Raw genomic sequence first — 19,204 nt, 5'->3', positions numbered from 1 at the left:
ATGAACTGAATGAACAAATGAAATAGTTCTTTTAAATGTCGAACTTTATATATATTCAAAGACATAATTTAGTTTTGTTAACTAGCTACTTTAAAAAACCTTCCACACAGAAAAAAATGGCTTGGGGGCCAGCCCAGTGGTGCAGCAGTTAAGTGTGCACGTTCTGCTTCTTAGCAGCCTGGGGTTCGCCGGTTCGGATCCCGGGTCCGGACACGGCACCACTTGGCACGCCATGCTGTGGTAGGCATCCCATATATAAAGTAGAGGAAGATGGGCATGGGGGTTAGCTCAGGGCCAGTCTCCCTCAGCAAAAAGAGGAGGATTGGCAGTAGTTAGCTCAGGGCTAATCTTCCTCAAAAAAAAAAAAGAAAGAAAAAAATGGCTTGTAATTGTGCAGATGCCTTTATACCATGGCACAAAAAAGATATCCTGAAACATAGGCATTACATCACCAAAAGCCTAAAGGAACACAAATTCAAACAAAGATGTTAGTTATGCCACTGCCTATCATTTTAAGGTTAAAAAATATTCCTATATAACCACATGTACTTACAGCAAACATTCCAAATTACTAAGCTGCTGTATGATTTCTTCTTTTGAAGTTTTTTCCAATAAGTTCCAAAGTATTTCTGATGAACGAAATAGAAGCTGTCCAGAGGGATCTGGGTCATTGAGGTGAACACAGATTCCACTGGCTGCTTGTGCTTCCATCATTAAAGTACAATTAACTTCTGAAAAAAAATTTTAAATTATGTTGTACAGTCTTGACATTGCTAGATAGAAACAAAAATAACTGAAACTGACAAGTTCAAATTTAATACTATACAAACCAGAAGTTGAGAGATGTTGCAGAACTTTAAGCACCCAAAGTTTCTCAACAAGTTGATTTTCCAGCAAGGCCAATGACAGGACCATTGTTTTTGCCAATCCTCCGACTTCAGCCATTTGAATCTTATATGATGAACTAGCTTGCTGGTAACCTAACAACAATCATTTAACAAATATGTACAGCTATTTCACATAGTAATCATGTGTACTGTCTATGTTAAGACAAAGGAATGAGTAATTTATCATTAAGCATCAGCAACAACAAAAACTTTAAAAAAGTGTATGGCATTTTAAAATGGTATAGCACAGGGATAGGCAAACTTTTTGTACATAGGGCCAGGTAGTAAGCATTTTAGACTTTGCAGGTTATAAGGTTTCTGCCTCAAATACAGTCATGTGTGGCATAACGTTTTGAGCAATGAAAGACTGTATATATGACAGTGGTCCCATAAGATTAGTACCATAAAGCCTAGGGTGTAGTAGGCTATACCGTCGAGGTTTGTGTAAGAGCACTCAATGATGTTCGCACAGTGACAAAATTGTGTTGATTCCTGTCTTTAGGGCTATGTCTCTTACAATTGCTCTACTGAAGACTTTTCAGCTATGGTCCCACATGCCCAGCCACGCCCATCATTTGAAAGCAACTGTGACAGTTAGTGAGAGCATTGCCTAAGGTTCTTAATTTCCAGAGCCTGATTAAATTAAGGTGAACCTCACTTCTCTGCATCTGAACTTCTCTATCTCTACACCACTGTCTCCCTGTCTATCTTAAAGAAGGGTGCCTGTATCTTTCCAAGCTTAACCCTAAGCTTGTGCTCTTAATTCCATCCTCTCATGTTTTCTTTGGGAATTTCACCCTCCCATTTTTCACCTAGCAGCTTCTTCTTCCTCTGCCTACAAACTTCATGTTCCCCTACCCTAAAAACAAATAAACAACAACAAAATCTAAATATCTTTCTTTGATTTTTGCTACCAGTTGAGCTGTGCTACATTTTCCTTCTTTTTCTTCACCATCTGATCTTAAAACATGTCTGCATTCACTGCCTTTACTCCCTCACTCCCACAGCCTCTCCTCTCACAATCCTCTCATTCTTTAGTTCTCTATCTGCCCTGACCACTTTCAGGCAACAGATTTGCCAAACATTAATTATATTTTTTGGATACCACATTAACTTAGCCTTTTCATTTCTCAATTATAGAATCCTCTACAGTATTTGACACTGAGAGCACTTCTTCCCTCATCAAACATTTCGTTCACTGGCACACTGACATGGCAGTCTTTAGGTTTTCTTCCTCCTCTTTGAGCCTCTGTTCACTGCCAATTTCTTTGGATCATTTCTTTCAAGATCTCAATATGGCTACTCTTCATGTTGCCATTCTTGGTGTCTTGCTGTTTATATGCTTGATCTTCCGGCAAACTGGACCATTCTGATGGCTTCACTTTTCATCTCTATTTGGATGAATTCCAAACCTGTATTTCTGGTCTCTGCTTTTAGTATACAATATTATTCCACCTGTCTATCTCCTCAATAGCTCAAATTTGACATTCAGTAATCTCTTTACTCATTTCTTTACTTTACTTTAGATATCTTCCTATTTTTCCCTAGTCATAAGTAATCTTTCTTTTCTACTACAGTCTTATTTCCACCTATCTTAAGGAAAATACAACTTTGAAAAGTATTATTTATATCTTCTCTCTTTTCTTAGATTGATTATAACTTACAGAAAGTATGAAGGTAGAAAGTACGTCCTAAATAACATTATATCCTCCATAGTGCCAGTGCTCTGTGTTGATAGCACCCATTTCAGCATGATTCACCATTACATATTAAGACCCCTTAGCTGTGATATGCAGAACTTTTCTCCCAAACATGATGGAAAATGTTATTAGCATTAGGAATTTAACATCTAATTTGGTGGGACAGATATGAATAATTATAAAATGTTAGAAAAATAATAAATAATATTATCAACAATATTAGATAACATTAGCTAATAGTAATAATTATAATTAACTTGGGTACAACTAAAATTTGTGTCATAAATATTTAGCATCAGAATAAAAATATGTAAATAAAAAGTTGAAAAAATACATATAAAATTTTTTGTTTAAAAAGACTGAAGAGCTCTGGCTACAAAAAAAAGCTTTGTTTTTGATGTGTCACATTTATGATCCCATCGTGTCTTTCTAAGTTCAAAGAGAAATAAGACAGAATAGTCTATTTTATAAAGACATAAGTTATTTCTGAAAGACCATGGCAACCTTCACCTGTAATATGCTTCTTTGGTGGTTCTGCATGATAAAAGTCCACAATACACTTACAGATTTGTATCCTCAATTCAGAACTTGGTATTTTCATTAAGTCACCTGCCAGAAAAATAAATGAAAGTTATTTAATAACATTGTCATAAGTTTATTTGAAAATTTAAGCATAAAGTGTTAGTAATACGATTATTAAAAATATCCTTATCAGAGATTCAAATTGGATCATGTAATTTTATACACACACACACACACACACACTCACGCATGAAACACCTTGGATCTATCCTTATAATGTTTGGCCCCTCAATCAGCTCAGCCCCTCCTTTCCAGGAAGAAACGAATGGTGATTAATAGCACAAATGCTGGAACTAGACTGTCTAAGATTAAATCCTGGCTCTGCCACTTACCACCTGTGTGAACTTGTGTCTTAGTTTTCTCATCTATAAAATGGGTATAACAATAGTTACTACATTAAAGATTGCTGTGAAGATTAAATGAGTTAATATGAGAAAAGGGCTGAGAACAGTGTCTGGCATATAGTAGTTACTGTTATTATTTTGGCAAGATATGGGTTAGCATTTTCCTCCCTAAACAGAGAGCTAGTAATTGTTGCTTCTAATAATGCATCCTTTGCTTAGAGAAGTTCCAAGCGAGCTCTGCTCTTCGATTTGCTGACAGACTGGAAGGCAGTGAGTTTCTAGGCAGTCTTTGCCCTACAGCTAATAGTTTTATGTTCAAGTAATCTTGGTGGGGATGGAGGATAGGGAGAGTTCCTTTTCAGCCAAATCTAAGCTACTTCTGAACTGGCTTCAGCCTATACTTCAAACTCGATTGCATTTGCTCTGGTGAAGTCCTACAAGTACGGTCCCCAAGAGAATCTCAAAATGATCTGTGGGATTCTGGAAATGGTCCATGCCCTCTGGGTGCCTGAGGACAACTGAAGTTAGGAGTATCAGCTTCAGGGCTGAACCAGGTCTGGTTGGATTCTCTGAGGGAAAGAGATAATTAGGTGTTCCTTGAAGACTAGTATTTTGCATTAGGTCTTGTATAATGTTCATCTCTAGGGGTGGTCAGTGAGTAGGGACACAAGTGGATGAAGGAGGGAGCACAAAGGAAAGCCTCATCCTTGCTTTGGGAGAATCTGCAAAAGACAGCACTTAAAAAAAAAAAAAAGACAGTTTCAAGATTATTCTCTTAATTTAATTTTTTGGACCCATCCTTTAAAGTTGAAAGATCACTGTTTTGAAAAAATTTAGGCAATATGAACAACTTTTCCAATAAAACTGACCAAACATTCAAGTTTATGGGACATTCTAAGGCTTCTCATCTGCTTCTCCACCCTTAGTTCTTGTAAATTTGGATCATTTTTCACTGTTTCCCGATTTATAATCTCAGGGCAGAGTACCAAATTTTTCTTTTGTGTGTTTCCAGAATCCTGCTCTTAAGTCAGAAATATCTATCATGTAGAATAAAAAGTAATATAATTTACCAGTACATAGTAGAAACTGGAAGTTATTCATAATAATGAATAGCCTTTGTTCAACACTTTTGACTATATACAATTATTTTAATTTAAACTCAAGTTTCCTGCAATCAAAAAACTAAGGGACAGAACAGCAGTACTTGCGGTCAATAATCAGTCAAAGGAGCTCATTTAAGCTAAGAGTTCATATCGCCATCAAGTGCGACAGCAATGTGTTCCATAGGCCGGCAGTCATTCAGCAAAGAGCAGACTAATACAGTAAGCAACAGGACGTGTATTTATCATAAAAATGTCTGCCCAGACTTTTGGAGGCAACATTTAAAAATAATAAGGGCAACAGAGGCATTTTTTAATGTTATCAACCAAACATACACTTTTTATCTGTTAATACCATCATGTCCTCTTTTGGGTTGGCTTCCAATTGTAAATTTCCACTGATGATAGAGATGCACAGAATTAAAGTTTCCCATTAGTTTCCAGCCTGCCTGCTCCTTAAAGTCATCTTATCTAACTCGTCATGTTTATTCTAATTTCCTTGATACCTTCACTCACTCTAGGCCATAATAATTTCTCCCAAAGTATCTACAATTGAAGACTATGAAAATTATTTAGATATAAAAGGGTTAGTGTCTATGTTAAAAATTAAAAAATGCTTTTTACTTATTCCAGTTGAGTCTCTAACATCTTTCAATATGAAGTATAATTCTCGGAACATAACTATTCAGTAACTATTTATTTTTATTTGTTGGGCCAACTGTGTATCTTTTATTTCCCCTGTACAAAGACCTAAATTAATAAGTTTAATGTAGGATTTCTTTTGGGAACATGCTGTCATGTCTCAAGGGCTGATTAAAGAAGCTAGTGTTTGACTGATCTCATTTCCTAGGAAATTATTATTTTCTTTCTCTAGAAAATTGAGCAATAACCCAAGTACAAATGCTTGCTTGTTTATGATATTTCTTGATATTTTTGTACATAAAACATAGGCACCTGCATCTTTATGCATGTTATGCTAAAGTTCTTAATGTTCTACCATTTTATGATTTTACTTAAAATTTTGGATTTTTTATTTTATTTAATCAACAATTTGGCTCTCAATGATTATAGCAATTAATTAGATTCTAGCAATTATTAGAGTTCAAAGTTGGAGGCATTTTTATAATTACTGAAAGAAAGGGACACGTACTTCTCATTTACAAAAAACGTTAACAAACATTTCATCGAACTGACTAACATCAAGATAAATAAGTGGAAAGAAGTATCTGCCAGTCCTTATACCTTAAGGAACACAGAATCTTGTTGGTATCACGAAACACCTGAGTGGAAAACAATACAAAAATTATCACCAAGCATACTATGATTAATTTCCAACCAGAAAACAAGTAAAGAGCCTAGATTTGGAGAAGTACTCTTAGTGAAACTTAGTGAAGGAGACATTTCTTTCTTATCAGTAGGGCCTGTTGTATGTTACACCCCTCTATCTTAAGGAAATCTTAACTTACCCAGTAGTGCAATTGAATTAGCAGTATCTTCAGCATAGGTTATTTCATCTGATGCTTTCTTTTTCAAAAATGGCAAGCTTCAATAAGAATGAAGAATGTACGAATTATACTTAATGAAGTCCTTAATTGAAGCATCATTTGCAAAGTAGGGGAAAATTTCCTTTCTAAAGAATAAAATGAGGATAATATCCTATTCTTTGGCCCTGGCAAATGACAACTTTCAAAACAAATTTGTTTCTAACTAACTAACCAAAAAGAAAATAAAATAGATTTGTAAAAATGAAGACAGATGGACATAAAAGGCAAGAGTTAAGAAAGCCATCTTGTAACACTGAATAAAAAAAAACCCATAAGAAGCTCTTTTTCTCTGAGGGTAAAATAATAATGGATTAGAGCTGTACTTCTATTAAAATTAGGAAGATACTGGATAATATGACAAAAATGACAGATCTAGGCTTATCTGTAATTTAAAAGCTGTTCAAGGGCTTTTTCTAAAGTTTTTGAAATTCCAATTAATAGATCAATGGCCTATTTTGTTCTTAAAGGTCAGAGACCTTTTCCTTATTAACTGGATCAGTTATCATCCACAAAATAACAGATATACTTTTTGAGACACTAAGGAATTCAAGTTAACAAATATTAACTATATTGGAATCATATTTCACAACTACTATAAGCAAAGTGATTTGAAAATTATTTATTTACAAATCATAAAAGATGGAGCACTTGAATCAGGGTCATTAGTTCTAAATGTCAAAGGAGAGAGAAAGTAATTTCTTAAATACAAAATATAAACTATTTTGGCATTTCATAAGTTCAAAATTTGAACTTCCTGTGCTATTTAAAGTATAATATATCCTATATATAGGACTTTTAATTCGTTTTTTTCAAGAAAAAAACAAGTGGTTGAAAAATAGCATTTAGAACTATAATGTGGATGTAGTATATATATATAGGTCAATTGGAATTGAAAGATATTTCAAAGGCAGGCTATGAAAAGGTTCATTTCTGAATGAACAAATAGAATTTTTCATTTGAAACAAATAACTTATTACTTGTTATCCAGCTCATTATTGGATCTCTAAAGTAAAAAACTCTAAAACTAGTTCTTCTTGTCCTCAACTTTTTCCTTTTCTACCAAAGGAAACAACCTAAAGATAAATCATCAGAAAAGCTTTCCTCCAAAAAGGTTATGAAAAAAATAAGTATTATACTTCTCATGCAATGAGAAAAACGTACTACTTAAAGGCCCAAACAGAAAGGTTTTATTTTATTTTCAATGTTTTTATCTCCCAAGAATGTCTTGAAAAGAGAATCAAGTGAGGGTGAGGTATGGAGAAATGCAGGATGAAAGCAGAAATTAGGAAAGTAGAAAAAATTTAAATAATGTGAATAATTATGAAATACGAGGGAAAGTGAAGAGTCTAATTCAAGAGAGTTGTCCTGTTATCCAATGAAAGCTTCAGTCACAGCCTTCAGAGAGAACCAGCTCTTGCTGGAGCTCTGCAGGAGCTGATGTTGAAAGTAATGCTTATGAATGTGGTGTTCTAGGACTTGCACACACTCAAAATCTGAAAGTGTTTTATGTAACATAATCTCACGTCAATATAATAGGAATTTCCAATTAGCACAGTAACATTCCTTGAAGGCATGAGAGCAATCATTTATTTCATTTTTCATGGTCTCTATTAAAAAGTAAAGCATGGTAAAGGTATTCAATAAATTACTTTTGACTATTTTTTCAGTCAAAAAATTAAATGTTAGTATTATAAAATATTAAATATTATTGCTGCTAAATCTAAAAGTGGAGAGTTAAAACCTACTATGTATACATAGTCTTATTAATATTATTATTTGTATATTAAAAGAAACACACTATTTAAAAGTTTAATTGGTAGAAAGGTTTAGAAGGTTAAATTGTCAGAAATGTTTATTTCTACTTTTAGAAATTAACTATATTATATTGAAAACTAAAAAGAGATATTTTAATATATATCTTGGTTAGTCACTATGTGGCAGCAAGGAAGCAGAAGAGATTCCTAGTTTCCCCCAAAATATAGGAGAAAAAAATAGTACAGAGGATGGCACATATTAATTTTATAATTCTGACCTCTAATTTACATTTTTAAAAATATATACCAAAAATAACTGGTGACATTTAGTCTTCATTCAAATTTGGAAAATCAAATAAAATATGACATAGAACCCAATATATCTTTGAGAGAAATTTTCTAAAGAGAGAGAAAAAAAAATTAGACTGAAACTATTAAGTATTGTCCACAAGTTTTCTCAAGGATTCTCTAAAAATATTATGATGTCTTGGTTTCTTCTCACACTTATTCACTTGAGAGCAACTTATCATGAGAAGACATTTTAATATATTTACAGTTTAATCTCTTGTGGCTAGCAATCTCAGACTACAATAAAATTGACTACCTTTGAAACACCAACTGCTGGAATCAAGTGAGCAAGTAAAGTTTTCTGAGTTCTGTATCACTTTGCTACACCATACTGCATGGTATCTTTGTAACGCAAAATAAAACATAACAAAATACTGCGTCCTAATGTAAAATAAAGTTAAAAAAACAACTTACCCACATAATTTTAAGATATTATATGCAGATTCTATAAAACGAGGTTGGTTTTCAATTTTTCCTGCACACAGATTCAGAATTTTAAATATCTGTGCTAAATCCCTTAGGGGCTGTAATATTTTTAGTTAAGAAATAAAACTAAGATTAATATTTTTATTAACATATTCTTTATAGCACTTCTGTCAAGAAAGTCTATAGCATTCTATTTCGTAAATGTGGTTGACACTGTTTTAACTATACTAATTTTGAAGTCCAAAGAAGAAAACAGAACCATATTTTGGGGGGGAATATTATTTAATTTTTGTCTCAGTAATCTCTTACTCAAAATATTTTTTTCTCCTCTCCCCACACCTTTAGAATTTGATTACCAACTACTACACCACAGATTCAATTGATCAATAACTTACTACTGGCAATGAGTAATAACACATTGAAAAAAATTAACTTAATGGCTCAATTATATCCTTCTTCCCCACCCACCCACATACAAAACGTACATTGCTCCGTAGTAGCCAACCCAAACCTACCTTACTTTTCTGAATTACTTTACTAACATTAGTCAGATGCATTTTCTTGTTTTTAAGATTTAAATTGGTTGAGATTTTCATTTAAAACTAGTATGAAAGCAAAATGTGCCCTCTCTAGATCTTTAGGTAAAAGTACCTTTTATTTTACCCATTTTAAAAACCCAACTGGTACCTAAACAAGTTTCATAGATTTTGTTTTACAGCTAAGGGAACACGGTAGTTGTGACTCGCACTTCTTGGTTGAATCTGATCACTTCTAGTCTCTTTCTAGGCGCTTCTTAGGAAAAGATGGGCAAGCTAGGAATATTAGAAGTACAAACCTCTGTTAACTTCCTAGAGAAGTGACCAAGATACTTCTTTAACTTATCTTTGCTTTACGTTTTACAACCTCTATACAGCCTACTAGAGGCATTCAGAGATAGAGCCATTTGCCACCAACTCTCTAACCTAAAGAAGAAAAAATAATGGAGGTGTTGATGTATCAGGTTAAGAGAGGAAAAGAATCACTTGCTACTATATTTTCTTGGCTACCAGTAAATAGTGCTTGATATCCACAAGCCCTCAGGTAACTGACTGACCCAACAAATCCATGTCAAACAAGGCTAAAATAAGGTAAGAAAAGAGTTAGAGTTATAAGACACATTTCCCTGAATGGGAGGCCTAAGATGTTTTTAAACACTGGAACAAGCTAATATTAGAGACTGACATCATCTTCAGACCACGCCGGACAACTGTCGGAAATTGTTTAGATCAACACTACCGAAAGTGTGGTCTATGGACAATTGCCAGATCTGGAATTGTATGTTACTAGTCTGTGTGTGGCAAGATGACCAACAGAAAGTGAGTTTCCTATGACAGTTTTATTTCATTTCACAACAGCATATATATGCAAAGGTTAAAAAAATAACAACGACCTAACAACAAAGTGGTTCTTAACGTGTAGACAGTTTTGAGACACACTGGTTTCCATATATTCTGATCAGGGTGGTATATTCAGTGGGGATAATATCTTATATTTATACAACGTTTTGCAGATTATAATGCACGTGCATGTACATTATCTTATCTAGTCTTCCTAACAACCTCATGAGGTGTGGTTATTCCTATTTTATAAGGGTGGAGAAGTTAAAAAGCTTATCAGCAGTGCAAATGCTCAAGTAAATTGGTAGAAACAAGACTGACTTGGCCCTCCTAATTATTGCCCCACTGTCTCTCTGAGTCTATAGAAACTGACATTACCTGCACAGAGCTAACTGCACTATACTATTTCTTCAATTTTATATTCTCTGGTGAACAAAAAATATAATTTTATAAAAAACACAAAATGTTAGCTATTTTCCACGGTAGACAGAAGGATGGCCTGCCCAAAGATGTCCACATGTTAATCCCTAGAACTTGTGAATATTTTACCTTATAGAGCAAAGGGGCTTTTCAGATGGGATTAAGTTAAAAATCTTGAGATCAGACAGTTATCCTAGATTATCCAGACAGACCCAATGTAATCACAGGTCCTTATAAGGGAAAGAGAGAGGAAGGAGAGGATCAGAGAAGGACATGTGCCGACAGAAGCAGAGGAGAGAATGATGCTACTTCAAGGAAGTGGCCATGAGCCAAGGAATGCAGGCTGCCTCTAGAAGCTGAGAAACGCAAGGAAACGCATTCTCCCCTAGAGCCTTCAGAAGGAACCACCCCTGCTAACATCTTGACTTTAGCCCAGTGAGGCTGATTTTAGACTCCTGACCTCCAGGATTATAAGACAAAAAATGTATGTTGTTTTAAGGCACTAAGTTTGTGGTAATTTGTTACAGATGAAGTAGGAAACTAATATATTTTCTAATAGAAATTCTCCCATTTTAGTGTAAATGAAACAAAGATACAATATATGTAAAGGATACAAATCCATTCTGATAACACTCCATGAGTTTCTTGACAGATTTAATTTGCTTTTCTTCTAAATCATCCTAAAACAAATTATTTATTTTAGTTATTTTGTGCTATTAAATGTTGAGATTTTAACAATTTTCTTTGATATAAAAAGAAAGCAGACACATTAAGATTATCAAGTAATTCTTCAATTATCATATTATAATGTAAGCATTACAAATGTTTCCTGAAACAAAGATGATAAAAATAAACTACCATTTAAATTAGATTAGAGGGGCTGGCCCTGTGTCTGAGTGGTTAAGTTTGCATGCTCTGCTTTGGCAGCCAGGGGTTTGTCAGTTCAGATCCTGGGCACGGACCTATACACCACTCATCAGGCCATGCTGTGGTGGCATCCCACACAGGAGAACTAAAATGACCTACAACTAGGATATACAACTATGTACTGGGACTGTGGGGAGAAAAAAAAAAGAGGCAGATTGGCAATAGATGTTAGCTCAGGGCCAATCTTCCTCACCAAAAATAAATAAATAAATAAATAAATAAATAAATAAATAAATAAATGTGATTAGGAAATTGAGAATAAAGACCAGGTTAATATAAAAGCAGTAACTGTTTCCAGAAATAATATTAACAGTACTTGAAATATGTTGAGGATTTTTCTATGCCGTGTACCATTTAGGCGCTATATAGACACATCATTTCATTAATCTCCAAAACAACTCTGTTAGGAAAGTACTGTTATTATCCCTCTTTTCCAGAAGAGGAAACTCAAGCTGCAACACTAAATAATTTGTCCAAAATCAAACAGGTAATAAGCGGCAGTATTAAGAATCAAATTTGGCAATCTGACTCCAGAAATTGTATTTTTAACCTCTACAATATGCACAGTATTTTGGTGCAAACCAAATATCTTCAGCCAATTCCAACAAAACTCTACACAGTGATGTGTTTTCATGACCAAATCACTTCCGTCTTTTAATCTTCTTAAATTGTTCATGACAAGCTGTAGCATTTTCTATACTTCTTTTTTTGGGCTACCCTTACTCACCAGCTAGTAGGAGCTCTATGTAGTTGGATTCTCTTTTTCAAAAACATGCAGATACAGTCACAATTAAGAAATAACTTTCAAAACAAACACAGGCAGCAAAAGATAAAATATTCTTATAGAGACATTATTCTTATTGTTTTTTCTTCTTTCTCTATGTAAAAATTTAGAGACTAAAAAAATCTTAAAACAATGACTAAATTTTTGTGTGTACTAATCACAGGACATTATTTTGTTTTGATTGGCTTTACCTGGTCAACTCATTTTCTAGATATTAAAAATAAGCACTCTCCTTCATTTTGTGTACTTCAATAGTGTGTGTTGGCTTTTAGGCGTTCAGGCAATTCTTAGATAATATCAGGAGAGTGTGGTGTATGAGCAGGTGTATATATGCATTTATTATCCTTTCTCCCAATGCCTAAACTCTCAATTTTGAGGTTTGTGTCTGAAATAATTTTATTTCCATTACTTTCTATATAAGATTTCTCTCAAAATAAATTACTTATGAGTATGTATGAGTGTGTGTATATGTATATATCTTGATTTCATATCGGAAATCTTTTTTTTTGCTGAGAAAGATTCACCCTGAGCTAACATCTGTTGCCAGTCTTCCTCTATTTTGTATGTGGGCTGCCACCAGAGCCCGGCCACTGACGAGTGGTGTAGATCTGCACCCGGGAACCAAACCCAGGCTGCTGAATTTAACCACACTGAATTTAACCACTGGGCCACTGGGGCTGGCCCAGAAAATCTTAAGTAGTACATCATGATGCACTTTTTCTACCCTCACTCCCCATATCCTACTTGGTAACAGGCAATTAACTGAGACTAGATGACTCTTTTTCCTCTATTATGATTCCTTCTGTTTATATCCACCATGGATTTGTCCATGCCACAAAACCAAATCTATTCTCCTCAAACTTCCCTATGAGTTAAATATATTCATACTAAATTTAAACAGTCGTTAGATGTAAGACGTATATTATTTGAAACAGTTTCAATGAAAGGAGAGAAATGAGACTTAATTTAGGGTAATATGTGTTATCTTTCAGGGAAATAACAATTTATAAGTGATATAGCAGAGAAATTTTCTCTCAAAGCTTACTCACTTTATCAGTTTCCTCAAGGAGTCTGATGACACGATTTAGGTCCATAGGCTTGAAAGTACGCTACAAAACAGACAACTCTTAGCATTCTATATCATGATAACCAAGGAATCCCACCAAATACACTATTTTTATATGATATTGTCTCTTGACAACTTAAAAATATCTTATGACAAAAAGATAATGAAGGGAGAATGAAAAGCAGATGAGAATTTATAGGAGTAAATAAATTTTGGAGTAAAAAAACAACAACAACAGTAACTTCAGACTTTGACCAAAGTAGCAGCAACTAGGATAGACAACAGTGAATGGAATGGAAAACATCAAGGAGGTAGAACCAGCAGGAACTATTGAGTGATTTGATTTGCTGGGAAAGAGAAGAACAAGGTGAGGATAATTCCTCAGCCTGAGGAATTATCTAAGTTGTGGCACCATTTGCTGAGACAGAGAATGCTGGAGGAGGAGGCTCGTGTTGAGGCTGGAGACCAGTTAAATTTGGGGCAGAGATTTCTAAATCATAGGCTTAAAGTAAAAATTAGAAGAGTTTGGGTAAATGAGATCACAAAGCAGAGTACAGAAGCAAAAGAGAACATACACATGTAAATATCAAAATAAGTGCTGTTATTATCATCATAGGATGTTTATGGAGAAATTGTAAAAACATTTAACAAAATCTTTTAAGACCAAAAGTTTAACAAACTGCTTTGAAGAAAATTAGACCTCCACTTACTTCAAGTTATAGGATGAACTTATTTTCCCACCTTACCAAGGGACATTTCAAAGGGGGAAATCCTGCTTATTTGATACTTAGTTATAGGGAAAGGAACTAACATTTATTGTGGTCTTTTTATGTGTCTGGCACTTTATATCTCAATTAATCCTCAAATCTTCCATATAAAGGTATTATTATTACCCCTGTTGATGACACTGAGGCCCTGAGACCTAATTTATTAAGGTCACATAGCTAGTAAATTGGCTAGCTGGTCTGTCTGATGCAGGAACACTGGTTCTTTGCATCTGAGTTCCCTGCCTGACTCCTCAATTGACCACAGAGGTTATTTCTAGTAATTACTCCAAAACTGAGGTAGGCAATTTTAAGGACACAGTCCACGGCAGTATTACAGACAATGGCTGGATGTGATATCAGCTAGAAGATTGTGGAGGTTCTCATAGGCTCTCAGAGGGAGAGCAAATTTGGGCAAGGAAGCTCGGCCATGATACCTATGCAAGTCAACTAATCACAATTACATATTTTGCTACAAATATTTACTGGGTCCCTACAGTGTTTCAGGCATTGTTCTAGGAGCTGAAGACATGGTATTGAATAAAATACACAAAATCTCCAGCGTGGCTAAAACACAGAAGGCTTTTGTAAGCTACATATAAGGACTTAAATTTCTACTCTTAAAACTGAAGACAAAGGAGTTAAAATTTTCCTGAATTAGGGTGAACTGTGCCTTGTACCCACAAGATTAACGTGGGAAACAAAATGATCAAAGTTTCTGAGCTTGTTTTGCAGGACAGCAGGAGGACCTCTGATAAGAGAGAGCAGCTTGCTGACAGTCCCCTGCCTGACTGAGCATCGCTGCAAGAGTATTGACAAGCTAAAATGACGGATTGTAAACTTTAGACATCACAGACTAAAAACCCACCACGTGCAACACATAGAACCCTCCTGAATTTGTACATGCAACCCATGAAGAAACATGAAAGACAGTCACATCTGCAGAGAGGAGTCTTAAAACTTCAGCCTCCAAGGCCACATGCTCTCCGCTCCCCTAAAACTCCAAACAAAAACTCTTGCTTGTAGCTTTTCAGGGAGTTCAGGATTACTCCTTAGCTGCCCGTTCTCCTTGCTCAGTGCTTTGCAATAAAATTCCTACTTTCTCCCACTCTACCCAGCATCAGAGATTGGCTTGCTGCTTGATGGGTGAGCAAACCCACCTGAGGTTCAGTAACACTCTGAGCTCAGAGTAGAGGAGGAGAAAGGCATATATTTCCTACACTTAAGGAATCCATATTCTAGTGGGAGAGATAAGAGTTAGACAAATCTAACAGTGACCAACATGAGTGATAATTAGGTGAGAAATTGTGTGACTCAGCCTAGGACTATACCCATTTATGAGAAAAAGATCTGTGAGAGTGAAAATAAAGGGGAAGTGCTTCCTACTAGAGGAGTACTTATGTTGGAGAGGTAGGATCTGAAGGTAGGGTAAGATTTAAATTCAGAAAACAGGGGAAGGCATTCATTCAATAAATTTATAACGTTACCTCCTGTGTACCAGGTATTGTGCTGGGTGCTACTGGGGAATACTGGGGGACACTACAGAAAAAACAACAGGTAAGGTTTCTGCCTTCATGGAGGCGACACTAAGCAGAGTGTACGATACACATAAAGTATGGATTGTGCATTAGAAAACCTTGAAAACAGGACAAGAAGTGGAGCTGAGACACTTTAGGGATGACAGAGACCTTGGACATCATCTAGTTCAATGGTTTTGAGGGTAAAAATCACTTGAGGGAGCTTTTTAAGAGTCCTAGGATCCACACTAGGGGTTGCAATTGAGTAGATCTCAATCATAGGGATAGGGCCCAATTATGAACAGTTTTTAAAAAGCTCTTCAGATGACTGTGATAGTCACCTAGGTTTGGGGAACATTCATCTGTTACAGGCTAGTTTTATAGAAACAGGAACAGGCCTAGACATGTTCAGTTATTTGGCCAATGTAATTATGTTAGGTGAGGTAAGCAATAAGAAACTACAGGGAAAGAGGGGTGAGTCTCAGGGGGAGGAAGGACGATGATAAAGTGATGTCTAAGGAAAATAGATTCGGAAGAGAAGTGTGAACCAAGGGGCTGATTAGATGGGTGTGACAGTAATCCAGGACTAACTGAGGCATTGTGGTGACAGGAAAGGAGAGCAAATAGTTCCTTTAAAGCCCCATTTGGTGCTCCTTGTTTTTTTACCACATCATCTGGCTTGGGGGACGGAAGGTGGGAATTTTATTGTTGTTCTTGTTTATTTTGTTTTATGATCTGAATCCACATGAAACTATCTCCTCCAGCTTTCCAGGAGCTAGTTGTTGTGAAACTGCAGCACTGTCATACCATACTGCAGCTGTAATACACTAAGCATTGCTACTGAGAGGGGGAAATGGGGTCCTCCAAGCGGTAGCAATGGCATCACCTGGAAACCTGTTAGAAAAGCAGAATCCCGGGCTCCACCCCAGACCGAGAGAATCAGATTCTGCATTTGAATACGATCCCCAGGTACTCTAAAAGCACATTAAAGTTGAGAAGCACTGCTCTAAAGGGCTTGGGCATTCTCTAGAATGAGGGGAACAACATTAAAATAAATAGGAAATAGATAAAGACAAACAATGTACTTTGTGATTTCAAGCGTATGATGGAGCTGCCTTAATGAATTGAGATAGACTTCACACTCTCTGTTAGCCGCTAGGATATACTGTCTGTCAAGTGTAGGCAAAGGAGGAGGTTGCAATGTGGAAAGGTTTGAAAGGACTGGAAACATTTAGAGTTCCAAAGGTCTTTCCTCTACTGGCCTAAGGTAGAGGTCTAAAAGGTTATCATTTTAATTATAGCAAAGAGCACTAAACCCCACTTTATGAGTAAAGAAACTGAGCAACTGTAAGTCAACTTTTTATGGCGCTAGGGTCCTCACTGGTAAAAGTAACTACAAACAAAAAACAAGACGGCTCATTGATCACTAAGATTTCTCTCAGCTCTAAAAAGTTTCCATTCTATTTCATTTCTTTTGGTAGAAACTGCCCTTTTCTTCAGTACTTTAAAAAATGTAAATACTCCTTAAGTAGTTATTAACAAGATAGGAACTTTAATTAATACAAACTGGAAGAGAATTCCTGGCCCTGGAAAGAGAGGTAATAATGAAAGAAAAAAAGAAAGAAAGGGAAAAGGGAAGAGAGAAAATACATGCATACATACACTGGAATTCGTGTCTTGCTTTACTTGGTATGTTGTGGCCTATTTTGGTAATAACCTGTTAAAAGTATTTTCCCTTTTTTCTTTTTAACCCATGCTTGCCTGACTCGTATTTAACCGTGTCTCCTCTCCCCACTTTTTTTTTTACACCAAGTAAAGGAAGAATGAGAGCCATCAGATACCAAATCCACCTACTTCTCAGTTTTGCCCTGTGCCTGGGAGAACAGCGGTAGCGTTGAGCCCCCTTGCAGCCCTGGGAGCGCGGGGCTGCTGTTCCTCAGAGTTCTTCCCGCCTGGGTTGGAACACTTCCACAAAACCGATTAGGTAAATTACCCTAATACCTGCTCCTCCTCATGCAAAAGTGCTGTTGCTCTGCTGGTTAACGTGTAAATGTCTGACCGTCCTCAGAGAGCTCAACCCTATTCCCACGTAGAAGAGGTCCCCAGTCAACTGGCCCCTCCCAAGGAACTCTCCAAGGCTCCGAGATGAGGACGCAGGCGACAGGGTTCCTGACGCAGCCAGAGACTTGCGAAGCCTCAACAGGAATTCCCATTGGCCGCACACCATTAGAGTGAGGAGGCCGAGCACAGAATTCACGTTTTAGGGCACGATCCTGGCTCCTTGGATAGGGGCAATGGAACCCTAGTATGAAACAACCAACTTGAATTTTCTAAACACCCCCGCCACGAAGGGAGATCCAAGTGAGGGTTCCCAAGTGAAACTTCTCAACAGATCAACTTGAAAGAATTAATTTTCTACTCATAACAGAAGTAAACTCAAAAACAAATACAAGAATAAAACCAATCAATTTTATTCTCTCCCAATTCTTGCCCAACCACCACATAAACTAGCTTCTAATTTCATATAAAAACGATGCTTAGTTTCTAATTCTAACAAAGTTTTTGTCCCCTCTGGGTGCAGATTTTAGTAGCAGCATATTTAAACACGGGAGAAGTTGCGCCTATATCAAAAACATCACTTGATAGCAGGGATCTACATATAAAAGCCCAATGCAAACAAAGTACTCATCAAATACAGGTTTTCGCTAAGAATCATTCCTGCCCCTGACCCCCCCGCCCTCCCCGGGCCGGTCGTGGTCAGACTTTTCGAAGAGGAGCCGCAAGCGTCGTCTACGCAGTTTAGTGGGACGGTCCGGGAGGACCACGAGGCATGACTCCCCAGACAGCCTGGATGACGACAGCCAACCCTCATCGCAGGCGGCGCAGTTCTCGGGGGATCAGCTCTGCGCTTGGAACGGCTGTCCCGCGGGCTCCCCTCGTTTCTACTCTGGCCCCCATTTCCGTCCTCGCTGCCCCCAGGCCCCATCCCCGCCCACATCTCACGCTCCTCCCTCCCTCCTCCTCCCTCCCCAAAGCACCGGCGGCAGCCCGTACTTGCGCCTCCTCGTCCTCGGTCACCACTCCGACCACCGGGATTTGGCGAGGGCTGCTGGATTTGATCCTGCTGCCCGGTTCCTGGGCCTCGGTCGTGGCGGCGGCCTCTCTTGTTGACATGGCTGCGGCGTAGAGTGAGGGGTGGGAGGCCCTCCTGTCCTACACTGTGCCCGCAGCCGAGGGACCAAAGGGGCCCCGCCAACGAGAAGAGAAGGCCGCCTGAGAGCCGCTAGAGTCGCGAAAGGTCCGGCCGTGGCCTCGGCCACCACGACGCTACCCGCATCGTGCAGCCACAGCCCACCCGCGGACCTCGGCGTCTGCCTGCCGGCCAGTTGTTAACGGAGCCAGTGCGTTGCTAGGGGCGGGGCCAGAGGCTGCAGAAGCGCGGGCTCCTACGGAAACCCGGGAATCCAAACTACCCGAAAACCTAATTTGCTCCACTACGCTCAAAGTGGGTGGGTTTGCTTGCTCGCCAGAGGAAAGCTGGAGAAGACGACCTCGGTACGTAGCAGTGGAGTGCTACCTTGGCGGAATGTGTGTTTCAGGCTTGGTGGCTTGCGCTGGGCCTTCTTAAAACAGGCATGAGTGAGTGGAGGGATGAGGGGGTGGCT

The 19,204-nt window shown here is 37.4% G+C and overlaps 1 protein-coding gene across 7 annotated transcripts in view; it reads right to left on the bottom strand.

Moving 5' to 3' along the window:
• CFAP69 (cilia and flagella associated protein 69) overlaps positions 1 to 18,919 on the bottom strand; it is a 58,486-nt gene extending 39,567 nt beyond the window's left edge. For 3 of the 7 annotated variants that reach the window (XM_046670562.1, XM_046670560.1, XM_046670561.1), the window contains exons 1-8: positions 18,594 to 18,919; positions 13,242 to 13,301; positions 11,096 to 11,161; positions 8,674 to 8,783; positions 6,080 to 6,156; positions 3,098 to 3,196; positions 831 to 980; positions 554 to 731 (exon numbers count right to left, since the gene is read on the bottom strand). In XM_046670562.1, the coding sequence (XP_046526518.1) occupies positions 554 to 731; positions 831 to 980; positions 3,098 to 3,196; positions 6,080 to 6,156; positions 8,674 to 8,783; positions 11,096 to 11,161; positions 13,242 to 13,301; positions 18,594 to 18,713 (860 nt within the window). In that variant the 5' untranslated portion in view covers positions 18,714 to 18,919. Of the gene's footprint in view, positions 1 to 553; positions 732 to 830; positions 981 to 3,097; positions 3,197 to 5,855; positions 5,894 to 6,079; positions 6,157 to 8,673; positions 8,784 to 11,095; positions 11,162 to 13,241; positions 13,302 to 18,593 lie in introns of those variants that run through there. The other 4 variants (XM_046670563.1, XM_046670564.1, XM_046670565.1 and 1 more) reach the window with 4 other exon arrangements.
• Between the last annotated feature and the right edge of the window lie 285 nt (positions 18,920 to 19,204).

The sequence above is a fragment of the Equus quagga genome, chromosome 8, assembly GCF_021613505.1.
Source record: "Equus quagga isolate Etosha38 chromosome 8, UCLA_HA_Equagga_1.0, whole genome shotgun sequence".
In the NCBI taxonomy this organism is placed as follows: domain Eukaryota; kingdom Metazoa; phylum Chordata; class Mammalia; order Perissodactyla; family Equidae; genus Equus; species Equus quagga.
This window is presented reverse-complemented; position numbering and strand designations above follow the sequence as displayed.